At 39.6% G+C, this 14,669-nt stretch overlaps 1 protein-coding gene across 7 annotated transcripts in view; it reads right to left on the bottom strand.

The window, feature by feature from the left end:
* USH2A (usherin) overlaps window positions 1-14,669 on the bottom strand; it is a 437,539-nt gene that overhangs the window by 114,489 nt on the left and 308,381 nt on the right. For all 7 annotated transcript variants that reach the window (XR_014154517.1, XM_081854411.1, XM_081854412.1 and 4 more), the window contains one exon: window positions 1,226-1,394. Coding sequence is in view for 6 of the 7 variants with exons in the window: in XM_081854411.1 (XP_081710537.1) it covers window positions 1,226-1,394 (169 nt within the window). In the remaining variant the exon portion in view is untranslated. The remainder of the gene's footprint in view (window positions 1-1,225; window positions 1,395-14,669) is intronic.

Raw genomic sequence — 14,669 nt, 5'->3', positions numbered from 1 at the left:
AGCTAGTTAACAGAGACCACCGGATGGGTCTCGAGGTCACAGACAATGATCTTCTTATTTTAGTACATTGAGATTAATGAGACCACCAAAAGACTCTCCTTTATTGGGACAGCATTTTTCCCCCTTTTGGATGACATCATGGGAGGCATTCTAATATTGTGATATATGAATGACTTCTGGAGGCACTGGAATTTAGGATGTGCTGCATAGCTTGGCTGAAATTCAAAGTACTTCTGAGCACAGGGAGTGTTTGCCAACCCATGGGTAATGCAGTCAATTTAGCTGCTGACCTCACAGTTGTCTGCAAAGAGTTTTGTGCATTAAACATCCGGTAGAAATCTTTCTTTGGGCTACCATACTTGCCCTATTTTAAAATGTGTCAAAAACCTAATTGCAAATAATATTAAGAGGGTTGCTCAAAGGAAAAAAGATGTTTCTTTCTTGGCAAGCTTAAATATGGGGGGAAATGTATCATGGAACAGATTTCATACTATACAGCACCCCATTTTCCAGAGTACTTAAGTGATTCTGACAATATACAATAAGGAATGTAATACTGGAACTTGATTCCACCCCCACACCCTTAAATATATACAGCTTTTAATTAGGCATTGGGTATATGTCTATATGGGCAGATAAGATGGAGCTAACCCATTTTCTGCAGTGTCAGATTGCACTGTGTGGAGAAAAGTCACACTTGGAAGCCATTCTATTTTGTGGTAGGCTGTGCAGTGAGCTTGTTATGGGATGGTGTATACACGCAATAAAAAGATAACTAGTTTAGTATGTCGTGGTGAGCCAAAATGTGCTGCAACTAACTTTGCACTCACCTGCTCCCCGCTAGAATTAGATGGAGTGAGGGTGACTGGCCCAAGATCTCCAAGTGAACATCATGGCTCGGTGGAGTTTTGAACCCATAGTTCCTCAACCAACACCAAGCTCTCAATTCTCATCCTGTTCACATATTCAGCTGTTGTAAAGCTATTTAGATAACAAATGCCTAACACACAAGTGTGTAGATACTTTATGTATTCATCCATTCAACAGTGTCATTATGAGCATAGAACGCTTTTCCAATATTGGGCAAAAATCACAGCACTATTCCATTTCTTATCTTGTGAAATATTATTCTTCTAAAATTTACGCACAAATACAAATTCATTCTTCTGAAAGACAACTGTGCAGATTTGTTATGTCAAATTCTTGCATTATTTCCCCCTCTTACCTGCTAGTACTCTTGTGTAATAGCCACCACAACACTGGTGCTCCGGTTGCACAGCATGAACCTGGCCGCCACAGCAAACACCTGATGTATTATGCATAACTGGGATGTATTTGTCTTCACAGCACCGGAAACTTGCTGTATTGTTGTGCAGAATCCCATTACAACACACCTTAAAGTATTTTAAAAAAACAAGGACAGAGACACGATGTGTTAAAAATATATTTCCTGCAGAAAACGATCAGAAGGGGAAAGTATGTATAAATCTAAAGCAGATATAATGGCTGAAAGTCATGCCGTGCCCTCTTGTTGTTGACCTTTGTCTGTCCTGAGACACAATGGAATGGACATCCAAGGGTGAAGTCAAACCACTGTGTTGACAACAGTGAAGTGACCTTCCTGGGGCACAAGCCTGGGCAGTATGTACGGAGGTCCTGGGCTGTCAAGACAACCCCCCCCCCGCCTCACTGATATGGTCCAAAGGAAAGCAGAGCAATACGTTTGGCACCAGCTTGGCTGCAGGAGTTACTGGAAGGAGGCGCTAGTGCAAATATAGTACACAGAAAGAAAAGAAATGCAAATTATCTCGCCATAATGTAGGTGGTATAAGTGCCTGCTCAGCCTTCTGCCATGCCTCTAATTTTTGATGGGCAGCTTCAAGACCTCTGCCCTCCCTCCTTATACTTTTTACCATTAAAATGGACTTGGGAAGGACAACTCTTAAAAGAAAGAACTATCATATGCAGAGTTGGACATATGACCACCATACAACCTGCATTGATTAGTGCTACAATTGTTGGCCTTCAAGCATATTTTACAATAATGATTTCTTCATTAATATAGATGTTTCTTCAGGAAAGTTTAAGATTTTTGATGCTGAGATGTTATCATGATTAGAATGTATTTCTTATTTCTGGATTTCGGAAAGGACATGTCTGAATTAGAAAGCTACAATTATACAAATCAGGGTTTTCCAATGTAAACACCTGTGTTGTTTCTTAAATTTATTTTTTCCTTTGTGGCATATGATCACTTCTTTATTATTATGATTCTTCAAATACACTGATCATAATACGTGTGTATTATTAAACACACACTTTCTCCTTGACGTAAAATTCGCATGGAAATGATTTCTGAATAGGACTTAACTGAAGACTTCTTTCTGGCTATTGTTGAGATGAATTATATGCTTGAACAATCAAATAATTATTTGTATGCTTGAACCTGTGAAAGCAGGCTAGCATGGCATACACATGACACATGACACATACGGAACAGCAAGTTGAGTCATTGTTAAATGTAATCTCAGAACTTACATTCGTTTCATTTTACAAGGAACAGTTATTATTGCCAGATCGAAAAGGTGTTTTCTAGTGTAGCACAGGTACATAAAGGATACCTTATTGATCTTTTCTTTTTATTAGTGGTCAAACAAAACCACTCACATAATTTCACTTTCATTTTCATGTGGAGCAAAATCTCTCCCAAACAGATATAAAATTGTCCATCATAGTTTTGCACATTTGCTAACAACTTTTTAAATATCAAGTTCTACCTCATCAAAAGGATGCCAGATAAACATGCAGTGTGAAAAGAAAAGTTCAGCTGTTTTTTTTTTATTATTATTTTTAACAAAGGGTGCCTCCAGAAATGAGGCCTGATGTCTGGCATGTGAAGCATTTCAAGGCAATGCTTGGAAAGGGGGCGCTTACTGTGGCAAGTACTAGTGATGGGAGTAAGTCTTGTTTTCGTTAACCCCAAAAGAGAGTGAAAAACGAACTGTAGGGCTGCATCACTTTGTCCCCTCCAAAAACATCCCAAAAGGTCACAAAATGTTCAGCGGCTTTTTTTTGGGGGGGGGAGGTAGGGGGTGAAATTATCTCCTGTCAGAAATTCAGCCAAACTTGTTTCAGTCAAGTTCAATGCCGCTCTAATTTTCACTCTTGATTGCAAGCAATAATGACTGCTTACCCAGTATTGGAGTGGGCAGAGGCTGCGGCCCATCGCAGCAGGCCCTCACCCTTGTGGAGCAAACCACCCCTGCATGGGCCAGCCACTGGGAATTCCCACTTGGCCAGCCACAAAGGAGGGCAGGAAAGCCCACTAGCCACTAAATCTGAAGTGGCCCGCGTGGTAGGCCAAAGGGGGTGGAGCTTGGATGTGGAGTAGTTTTCACTCTGGTCTGCCACCTGGAAATATATAGGCTGGGACTGCAATCGACCAAAGAGTAGCTCTCCCTCCCACACTGTTGTGTTGTGGCTGTTTGTATGCCTAACTGACCTTGCTGTAATTTATTAATGGTTGCCACATTCGGAGCCAGGAAGGAATTCGCCTGCAAACAGATTGGCCCCGTTTGGAAGTTTTGCCTTCCTCATAGCAATAGCAACTTTTGGCAGATAAGGCATTGGGTGGAATCCTTAGTCTAACATTGGGTTGCGGCAAAGTGCTACATGACTCCTATCCCATACAGGTGCAATCTCAGGGTACCACATTAGAGGGGTCTTGATGGAAGTCTGTCCAGAGCCAAGTGTGGGACAGAGGGGCTGAAGAGTTTCCAGCAGCAGCCTCAGGGGGCCACCTAGGGAGAACTGCATCTTGAGGAGGTCCAATAATCCCAGGCATGCTCAAGCATCAGCCCTCCAACTGAAGGCTGAGAATGGACACACACCCAAACCCTACCTACAATTGTAATCAATAAAATTTGTGGCCAATTTAAAAATACCCAGAACATTTTGTGCTGTTTATTCCACCTATCTCTGTCTAGGTATTTGCTCCCTGGGGGGTGGGGAACACCGTGAGTGGATCTGCAGCTATTACTACTGTTGTTATTTGTTTATTACATATCTGTAGAGCTCTTCATCCGGGACAGTTTACAATATAAAAACACAAAAATACATAACACAGTAAGAAGCGAAAGCAATTCCCCCTCCCACCCCCCATTTTAAAAGGCCATAGATTATTTAATTAGCCAAAGGCCAGGGAGAAGAATATTTTTGCCTGACGCATAAAGATGTAACGAAGGCACAAGGCAACCCTCCCTGGGGAAAGCATTCTGCAAGGTTCCCTACCCCTGCTATAAATAAACCCACCACCATTCTATAAACACTATGCTGAACACAACTACAGCAACAAAGTGAATTAAAAAGGTTTCGCAATGACTTCCTGACCGTGGAGTAATATTTTTTTAAATATTATGAGAATATATGTATTTTTTTATTAAAAAAAATATGCTAAGCACCCCCAGATTCCCCTCAAAATGAAAACTCTGTGGGAATGAGGAAGTAATGATAGTTAAACTAATTTATAGTGCAGACAGGCCCCTTAACCCTGCATATTTTATCACTAGTTGGTTGCAGCAATGTGCCATTTGACACGTCTAATCTCTGCTATGCTTTGTTAGCTGGGCATGCAGCTCCTTTTTAAACTACACATGGGGAAAAATACTCTTAAAAAGGATTTTCCCCCTTCAGTTTTCTTGGTAATTTCTAAAAGAAGAAGAGTTTGGATTTGATATCCCGCCTTTCACTCCCTTTAAGGAGTCTCAAAGCGGCTAACATTCTCCTTTCCCTTCCTCTCCCACAACAAACACTCTGTGAGGTGAGGCTGAGAGACTTCAGAGAAGTGTGACTGGCCCAAGGTCACCCAGCAGCTGCATGTGGAGGAGCGGAGACGCGAACCCGGTTCCCCAGATTACAAGACTACCGCTCCTAACCACTACACCACACTGGCTCTCTATGCAGAACTCTATGCAAGAGGAAATAACAGGTTTGTACAAGCCTTGTACAAGCCTGCCATTAGGTAACCAATACCTCCTGCTCATTAAAATTAAGTGGTAAAGCTTGCCACTGAGAGAACAGGATGGTGGACTAGATAGGCCATTGGCCTGATCTAACAGGCTTGCCTTACGGCCTCATGCTCTTAAATGTACAAGCTGAAATCGACAAATGGGGCTGGCCCTTAATTCAGTGCTGCCGCTAGGGAGCAGGAATTTGTGAAGCAAGTTAGGCAGTCCATTTCCAAGCCTAGTTCAAAGCATCAGAATGCCAATGCCACATGCCCCAGTCTGGTGGCAGCTGAATAATGCTCCAATGCATCACTGAATGAAAATGTGCATTTTGAAGGTGAGGATTAACTTTCTAATGGCAAAGATGAATCCTTTTCTTTTTTTATTCCACACCCCCTCCCTTAAATGTCTATATCTATAATTCAACCGTCAGTCTATCTAAGCCCAGGTGAGATCAGATTCTTAAGTACAAGCCTTCTGTGGCTCGGCCTCACATACAGCCATCAGCACGTAAGTTTAATTGAAATGTATGGCAGCAAGAAAATCTTTATCTATACTTTGGCAGATTGATGGTGCAACAGCGACTTATCTGTATTAGTGGAAACCTATTAACTAGTGCATACACAGGCTTGCTATGGTTCAGTACCGTTATTCCTTTAGGCACTAACATTATTCACGTGATTAGCCCCATTGAGTTCTTCTGAGCATGCAGGGCAATGATACTATGACTTTCACATTTCCTTCTGTAATTACTTTTAAACAGGTGAAAATGCTAACAATCAAACTGAGTGGAAGATAAAGAAAATTACAGAAATTAACACAGTTTATGAAGCTGAGCTTTTTATGCGGTCAATCGGTAAAACAAAGCAACTCACATATTCCCCTGATTCCTTTATCACAGATTGACAGAAATGGAAGGGGGGAGTTTTCCCTGAAATGGCAGGGAAACCAGAGCTGGAAATGACCCCATTGTCCAAATTCTGAATTTTAAAGTATCCAAATGAGTAAGATTCAAATCTTACTCATTTGGATGCATTAAAATTCAGAACCCCGACTTCACATTTGGGACCTCTTTTTGTCCAGTGAAACAACAGTACTTTTCCCCACTTATTTTGAATTATTGTAATACTGCACTTGGAAATAAGTCCCACTGAGTTCAATGAGACATACCGTATTTTTCCCTGAATAAGACGCCCCCATGTATAAAATGACCCCTATTTTTTTAAACCAAAAATTTAAGAAATCAAGTTGTCTAGCTTTTGGGGGGGTAGGGGGGGTCACTTCCACCAATCGCTCACCCGCCTGCCCGCCAATGCTGATCGCTTGCCACAGTCACTGCCAATTGCACACCTCACCGCAGCCAGCAATTGTCTGCCTGCTCGCCGCCACCAACAGCCCTCCCGCCCACTTGCTGCTGCTACCTGCCTGCTTCACTACAGCCGCCAATCGCCTGTACAATTGCCAAAGCCACAGCCAATTGCCAGCAGGCCTTGCCACAGCCACCAATCACCCGCCCAATCGCCGCTGCCAATCTCCTGCCTGCCTAATTTTATTTTTTAACAAAAAACATCATCTTATAAATGGAAAAATGCGGGTACTCCTGTCTCTAGCAGGTGTGTGTATGACTATAAGTATAATCCTGTTTGGTTTATGCACTGCAAGTTTGCACTGGTGTTAATTTATTCCATCCTATGTGTATTTGCATATACTTGCTAGGAATTACTGTTACTAGAGCGTCTGCCTCACTACAAGACAATTATTAAACAAAATTCTGTTTTAAAGATCTGAGAAGTACAGAAGAGACAGCTTTGTCTTGGGGTTGATGGGAGATATTGTCCTCCCCTGCTACAAATTCAGGGGAAACTTATCTTCACGCTTGGGGATATGATAATGCATCTCCATAATAAAGAAACACGATCAGACTGAAAATGAAACTGCGGAAGGGACACAGCTGAGTGGTAGAGAATCTGCTTTGTACACAGAAGATCTGTGTACACATCTGGTTGGCCACTGTGAGAACACAATACCGGACTAGATGGACCAATGGCCTGATTCAGGAGGCTTCTGTCATATTCTTATGTTAGAGACTGAACAGGTATGCCTCTCTCACAAACATATTGAGCAGTTCCCTTTCAAGCATGGCATTTGGACACTTTCAGATAGATGTTGTATTTCTGATTAGGGTAATTAGGATCAGCCTGATATTGTCTTGCAACTTGACTTGTAATAGCATAAACAAACATGTTAGGAACCTCTCCCGTCCAGCTGAGGAATAGTTTTCTGCAAGGATAGACTGTCATCGAGTTCTCCATGGGGAATTTGGTCATGCTTTCCTGACACAACCTCTTGTGTTAAAAGTAGCTGTCACTATGTGCCTAAGAAGGAGCTTACCAATTTGCTCCTACTCAACACAATGCTGAAGCTCATTTATCCAGCTAGCTAACATTTGCATGCTTCACTATACTATTACATAGCTCCGTAACATCAACTGCAACATGCTGTAAATCGCAAAATAGCATTTTTGGCAGCATTTTAAGACAGTTACTATTTGCATTGGTATGAAGCCCAGAGGATATGCATTATCAGCCCATAAAACAGAATGCATTCAAGTAATGTCAGGATTGTGTCATATTCTGGAAAGGAAAAAAGCCAACATACAGAAATTGGTAATGATCATCATTATCTCATCCTCCTTTATTTAGGTGCAGAAGCAGCCAGGGTTCTCATAAGGTCAGTATTATCTCATCCTATTTTATTTAGGAACAGCAAATGTGGATGGCGTAATCAGGCATAGGGCCATATATGTGCTATCCTACCTAATATAAAATATTTCATTACCTAATTATAGTCCATATAATGGACCTGACTTAGTTCTACCTAGATTAATAGGAATTAGGGATGCAGGTAGAATTTGTTTTAAATCACACTGCTCCCTGGTATTTTAAGTAGCTGCAGTTTGTGGGTTGGACAAAAAAGCACAAATAGAGGAAATCTCATTCTGAGATCAACTAAACACATGTTATGACACATAATCATGTCTACTCACAAGAGTTGCAAAACCCAGGACCTTCATCTGATAGAATTATGGTTAGGAGAATGGTCATATAGTTCACCTGCTGCCATGCAGGAATCTTTTGCCCATTGTGGGGCTTGAACCCACAACCTTGAAATTAAAAACCTCAAGCCCTACCAACTGAGCTGCCCCACCTTTTAATCTTGGTCAAGGTACCCAATTTTGACAGACCTGGTGGGCCAGTACAAGCAGCTTGGGTTACTAGAAGTGGCCTGGGTCATTGCACTAAAGCATACTTCTAATTCCCACTTGAAGATCCTTTCACTGCACTGGTTGCTTCTCCCAAATTTCCTCAAATTTTGCAAGCAGGTTGGATTGTCTTCAGGTGTCCTGCATTGTGCTCTAAATACAATTGCCTGGATCCTGCCCTACAACTTTGAAAGCCGGGGTTGTGAGTGAATTTTCATCATGTGATGTCAGAACATCCACAAGACCCACTTACCACACTCAAACTCCCACAAATGGAAACAAATGTTCTTTTGACTTGGATCATAATTAAAGTAATAAGATAGAGTGAGGAAGTAGTTAGAGAGTTGGACTAGAGCCTGGCATTCCAGGGTTCAAATCCCCACTCAGCCATGAAGGCCATTAGGTGACCTTGGGCCAGTCACTGTGTTTCAGACTGACTTACCTCACAAGGCTGTTTTGAGGATAAAATGGACAGGTGGGAAAGCATGTGTGCCACCTTAAAATCTTTGGAGGAAAGGTGGGAAACAATTGTAATAAATAAATAAAGAGGTTATTTGCATAGTGTGTGTTGCCAATCCACATTAATTCAGCAGCTAATTGAAGGACATTAGTCTCTAGCATAACTTACTTGAGCATTAAAATCCACATACCAAAAACACATACCCAAGGCAAAACAATAAACTTATCAACCTATATAGTGGTATAACCTTAGGTTCCCTTATGTGTTTCACTCAGTTCAACTTTGTAGATGCATACTGGAGTTGGTTAGACCTACATTTCCAAGGACTGTAACTGAAATGGTCGTTTTATTTTTTAAGGTTCTGGATTACAATGTATGATAAACATTTAAATTTTATGAAGCCAAGATCTGAAAACTTTATCTTAGTGGAAACAGAATGTGAATGCTACAGTTTTGACTAACCCTACCCACAGAAGGATGCCATATAAGATGCTTATCATCCAGAATATTAATTGGTTTCTTTTGGTGACTTTCACCGATAAACATATTCTCTTATTTTAAAAGCACCTTATTAACACGTAAGATTGTGCTTCCTTCTATCACTTTCTTTGGTACCTCTTGGCCTTGAGTGAATTGCAGTTTGGGATTAGTTACACTTTTTAATTAATTAACAACATGCTCATACACTAAATTTTTAAGATGCTAAATTCATAGATTTGCTTGCACTTTCTTCATTTAAATCAGCACTCAAGATGAAATACATAATGGAAGAATCATGGTTTGAATACTCTGCTGCACTGTGGCAACAAGTCCCTGTCAACACTATACAGATCTTTTATGAAGGGCTGTAAAGGTAATGCAGAATAAACTTTGTTTATTTTTTTATTTTGCTAAAGGCAACAGGCAAAAGGCAGATCCAATATTGGATAAAACATTTCGGAAGGCACTCTACTGACATAAGTTTTTGTGCCCAATGCTGAAGCACAGTGGAAGTAAAACATGATCCAGATAGTATAAGGGCCATACTGTGTCCTAGATAAAGGAGAAGGAAAGGGAAAGAGATGTTTGGCTCTTGATTTTCAGAAAGAGCGTGGCTCATTTTTAAGAAGAAGATGATCACAGCTGAGCTGGACCCAATGAATGTTTTTTTAAAAAACCCAAACAAGTGGCTGAAGAGGGTTTAAAGGAAAGAGAAATAAACTGCTACAACTTAATGAAAACTATAACAAAACTGGGTCACTGAATATACTTACAGTTCTATAATTAATCTTCATAGTTTTCCATTTAATTCTCTCAAACCTGTCTTCCACCCCCCCTTTTCTTTCCCTCTATTTGCCCCTGTATTCTTTTTTCCCAACCCCTTTGGCCTCTCTCCCTCAAAGACAAATAACTTCTCTAGGTGGGGATAGTATACTTTTATATTGTCTAAGTGGTCAGTAAGGTGTGAGTTTGCCTGCGTAGCGGAACTTAGAGGAGAAATAGAAGAGATTGTAAGAGTTTAAATCTGGTTTAAAGGCAAGCTAGTAAATCATTTGTTGAAATAATTAAGATCATATAAGACTGTGCGCCCTCTAGGGGAGAGCCTCAAGAAGTTAAGTTAAACTTTGTTGATTCTTAAAGAAAGGGGGAGATGGCGGGTAGGGACGGGAAGAAGGGAGCGGGAACACCACTAGAGAGGAGAACTTCACGACAGGAAGAAATTAAAGATTTGGATGTACTATGGATGAAAATAAAAGAAGAACTTAAACAGAATGAAATTCATATAGAGAAAAAATTAGGAGAGATGCAGGATTCGATTGACAAAAAAATAGAGGGGGTGGTAGGAGAACTGTCAAACAAGATAAAAGAATTAACGACCCGAACAAAATCTTTAGAGGAATCAAACAAAAAAGTACAAAAAGAAATGAGAGACCAGAGAAAGGAAGCGGAGAAAGCAAGGGAGAACTTTGGAGAATTAAGCAAGACCCAGGATCAAGTCCTGGACAACCTAGCATTGATGGAAATGAAACAAAAACAGCTAAACCTAAAATTTAGGGGAGTGGGGGAAGAAATAAACGAAGATATCAAAGGAAAAATAATCAAAGAACTGGCGAAGTGGCTAACCTTGAAAGAAGAAGAAGTAGCTCAAGCAATAGAAAATGCCTTTAGAATAAAGATAAGACCCAAACAAAATAAACTGAAAAAGGTCCCAGGAGACTGCTTGGTGATTTTTAAATCAATAGAGATGAGAAACAGAATTTTGAGAGAGAGCTACAAGAAAAAATTAGTAATCGATGGAAGACCAATTATCATCTTCAAGGAAATACCGATTAGGCTTCTGCGTAAGAGAGAAGGCTATAAACAATTAGTTAACATTCTAAGGAAAAATGGAATATATTACAGATGGGAATTCCCAGAAGGGATTTCCTTTTTTTATAAAGAAAAAAGATTTAAGATCGCAGAAAGTCAGGAAGTCAGTAAATTTCTACGTAGATATGAGAAAGACCTTGGGAAGATGGAGGACAGAGGCGGGGGGAGGGGTGGAGGGAGGGAGGAGACAGGTGTCGCAGGATCGGGAGGAGGGGAGGCTGGGAGGGGCTTGGAAGGAGAGGATGAAGAGGAGGGGGAGGGGAGTGAGACAGGGGAGGAAGAAGGTGGTGAAGAAGAGGAAGAAACAGAAAGCGAAACCACCCGAATTTAATTTGGTAAAACTCAAATAGGAAAATCACTGATTTTAGTACTAGACAAGAGTAATAATGAATCTTAAAATTCTAACATGGAATGTAAACGGTTTGAATGACAAAACTAAAAGGAATAAAATTGCAAATGCTATGAAAAAGAAAAGATTGGATGTAATCTGTATGCAAGAGACTCATGTAGCCAAAAAGCACAAACATGTCTTGTCAAACAAGAACCTAGGAACAGAATTTATAAGCTCTTCGTCAGAGAAAAAAAAAGGAGTAGTAACATATGTTGATGAAAGATGGGAACCTAAACTGATCTATAAAGATGAAGAAGGAAGGATTTTGGGAGTACAAATTAACTTCCAGGGGGAAAAAATCAATATTGTAAATATATATGCCCCAAATTCAAATAGATTAGAATTTTTCAAGAAACTGGAACAAGTCCTAATAAAATTAGAAAATAATAGGTTGTTGTTATTGGGTGACTTTAATGCTGTATCTACACCAGAGATGGATAGACAAACAGAAAAGAAAAAACGAAACCAAGGAAAACTTCCAAAATCATTCCAAGATTTGGAAGAGAATATGGATCTTATAGACATTTGGAGACATAAGCACCCAACAGAAAAGCAGTTCACTTTTTTTTCAGAGGTACATAAAAGTTGGGGTAGAATAGACCAAATATGGTCCTCGAGGGAACTCACATTAAGAGCTACTAAATGTGAAATTCAACCGAGAACCCTCTCCGATCACAATCCAATAACACTGGAAATAAAAGGTCCAACACAAGGAGGTTTCAGGTGGAGGTTAAATGAATATTTATTAGACAATGATGAAGTTATTGAAAAAGCCAAAGCCACCCTAAAAGAATATTTTGATTTGAATCTTAATGTAGGAATAAACTCAGAAGTAGTATGGGATGCCAGTAAGGCGGTCCTAAGAGGTTTCTTCATCCAACAAAACAGTTACAAGAAGAAAATAAGACAGCAAAAGAAGGAAGAAATTCTCAAACAGCTTAGAGAATCAGAGAAAAAACTAACAGACAACCCGAAAGACGAACAAAGCATACAAACAATAAAAATATTACAAACACAATATTCGATGCTAATGAACCAAGAAATTGAATGGAAAGTTAAGTTAATGAGGCAGAGATATTTTGAATCGGCAAACAAAACTGGGAAACTACTAGCCTGGCAACTGAGGAAAAGACAAAAACAGAATGTGATAAACAAAATAAAAGTAGGGGAAGAATTGATAGAGGACCCAAAGAAGATACAGGAAAATTTTCTTAAATTTTATGAGAAGTTATATAAAAAAGGAGAAGAAGATTTAATTCAGATAGAGGACTATCTCAAAAACTGTGAAGGAAAGACTGTAACAGAAGAAGAGAGATCTCAACTAAACAGACCCATAAGAATAGAAGAAATTCAGGTGGCGATTAAAAAAATGAAGTTAGGGAAAGCTCCGGGACCGGATGGTTTATCGGCAAAATACTATAAAGTTTTGGAAAGTCAATTGACACCAGCGCTTTGCAAGACATTGAATAATATCCTGAAAGGAGGTAAAATACCTGAGTCTTGGAGGGAGGCATTTATAACGCTAATTCCAAAACCGGACACAGACAAATTGAACATTAAAAATTACAGGCCAATATCTCTATTAAATAACGACTATAAAATATATGCAGACATCATGGCAAGCAGACTAAAAAAGTGCCTAGCAAATTTAATCCATAAAGACCAGGCGGGTTTCCTCCCGAACAGGTTTTTGAAAGACAATGTAAGACACGTTATAAACATAATTGAATATTTGGAGATTAACAACGAGATACCGGCGGCACTGATTTTCATAGACGCCGAAAAGGCGTTTGATAATGTCTCTTGGGCGTTTTTAATAAAATCTATGGAAAAGGCTGGGATAGAGGGAGAATTCCTAAAAGGAATACAGGCAATATATTCAACACAATTGGCAAAATTGGTAATAAATAATAATCTTACAAATACATTTAAAATAGAGAAGGGAACAAGGCAGGGGTGCCCTCTCTCCCCGCTCTTATTCATCATGGTGCTTGAAGTCCTGGCGAACAAATTAAGATCGATACCAGAAATACAAGGAATTAAAATAGGGCTGAAGGAATACAAGCTAAAAGCCTATGCGGACGATCTGATGTTATCTCTGGAAGAGCCGCAAAGAAGTATTGGTAAAGCGCTGGAGGTTTTAGAAGATTACGGCAAATCATCAGGCTTTATATTGAATAAAATAAAGACAAAGATGCTAATAAAGAATTTAGGAAAGGTGGAAAAAGAAAAATTAGAGAGAAAATATGGCATATTGGTAGCAAAAAAAATAAAATATTTAGGAATATGGCTTACATCAAAAAATATAAATTTAATTGAAGACAATTATTCGACAACATGGAAAGAAATCAAAAAAGATATGGATGTCTGGAATAGAGTCAATCTCTCATGGATGGGTAGGATGGAGGCAATAAAGATGAATGTCCTTCCAAAAATGCTGTTTTTATTCCAAAACATTCCTGTAATTAGAGGGTCTAAATTATTCAAAGACTGGCAGAAAACCCTTTCAAGATTCATATGGCAGGGAAGGAGGCCAAGGATCAGATTTAAATTACTTACGGACCGAAAGGAGAGAGGAGGACTCGCAGTCCCTAACCTAAAATTGTATTATGAAGCCGCCTGCCTATGTTGGGTTAGGGACTGGATAACATTGGAAGATTCTGACCTATTGGACTTGGAAGGGGCAGACAATAGGTTTGGCTGGCATGCCTACCTATGGTCAAACAAGGAAAAAGCCCACAAGGGGTTCTCAAATCATATTATCAGGGGCCCACTATATGAAGCCTGGGAAAAAAACAAAAAGTTGTTGGAATGGAGAACACCTTGGTGGTTGTCCCCAACAAACATCCTAATAATTAAAAAAATTAACATGGAAGAGCCAAAATTAACATATGAAGATTTACTGGTAAGATCAGAAGACAGTTGGAAACTAAGACCATATGAGGAGCTGAAGGGGAAGTTGACAAGCTGGCTACAATATCATCAAATCAACGCAATATGGACAGAAGACAAAAAAATTGGAATGAATGACAAGAAATCGAAATTTCAGACAGAAATAATAGAAAGTAAATCTAAGTTACTATCCAAAATGTACAATATATTACTAGATTGGGATACAAAAGACGAAGAAATTAAAGAAGTTATGGTGAAGTGGGCGATAGATCTGGGGCATAACATAGAATTGGAAAAATGGTCAAAGCT

This window comes from Podarcis erhardii (assembly GCF_964252035.2).
Source record: "Podarcis erhardii genome assembly, chromosome: 3".
NCBI classification, from domain to species: Eukaryota; Metazoa; Chordata; class Lepidosauria; order Squamata; family Lacertidae; genus Podarcis; species Podarcis erhardii.
The sequence above is the reverse complement of the archived record's forward strand: the minus strand, read 5'-3'. Positions and strand labels throughout refer to the sequence as shown.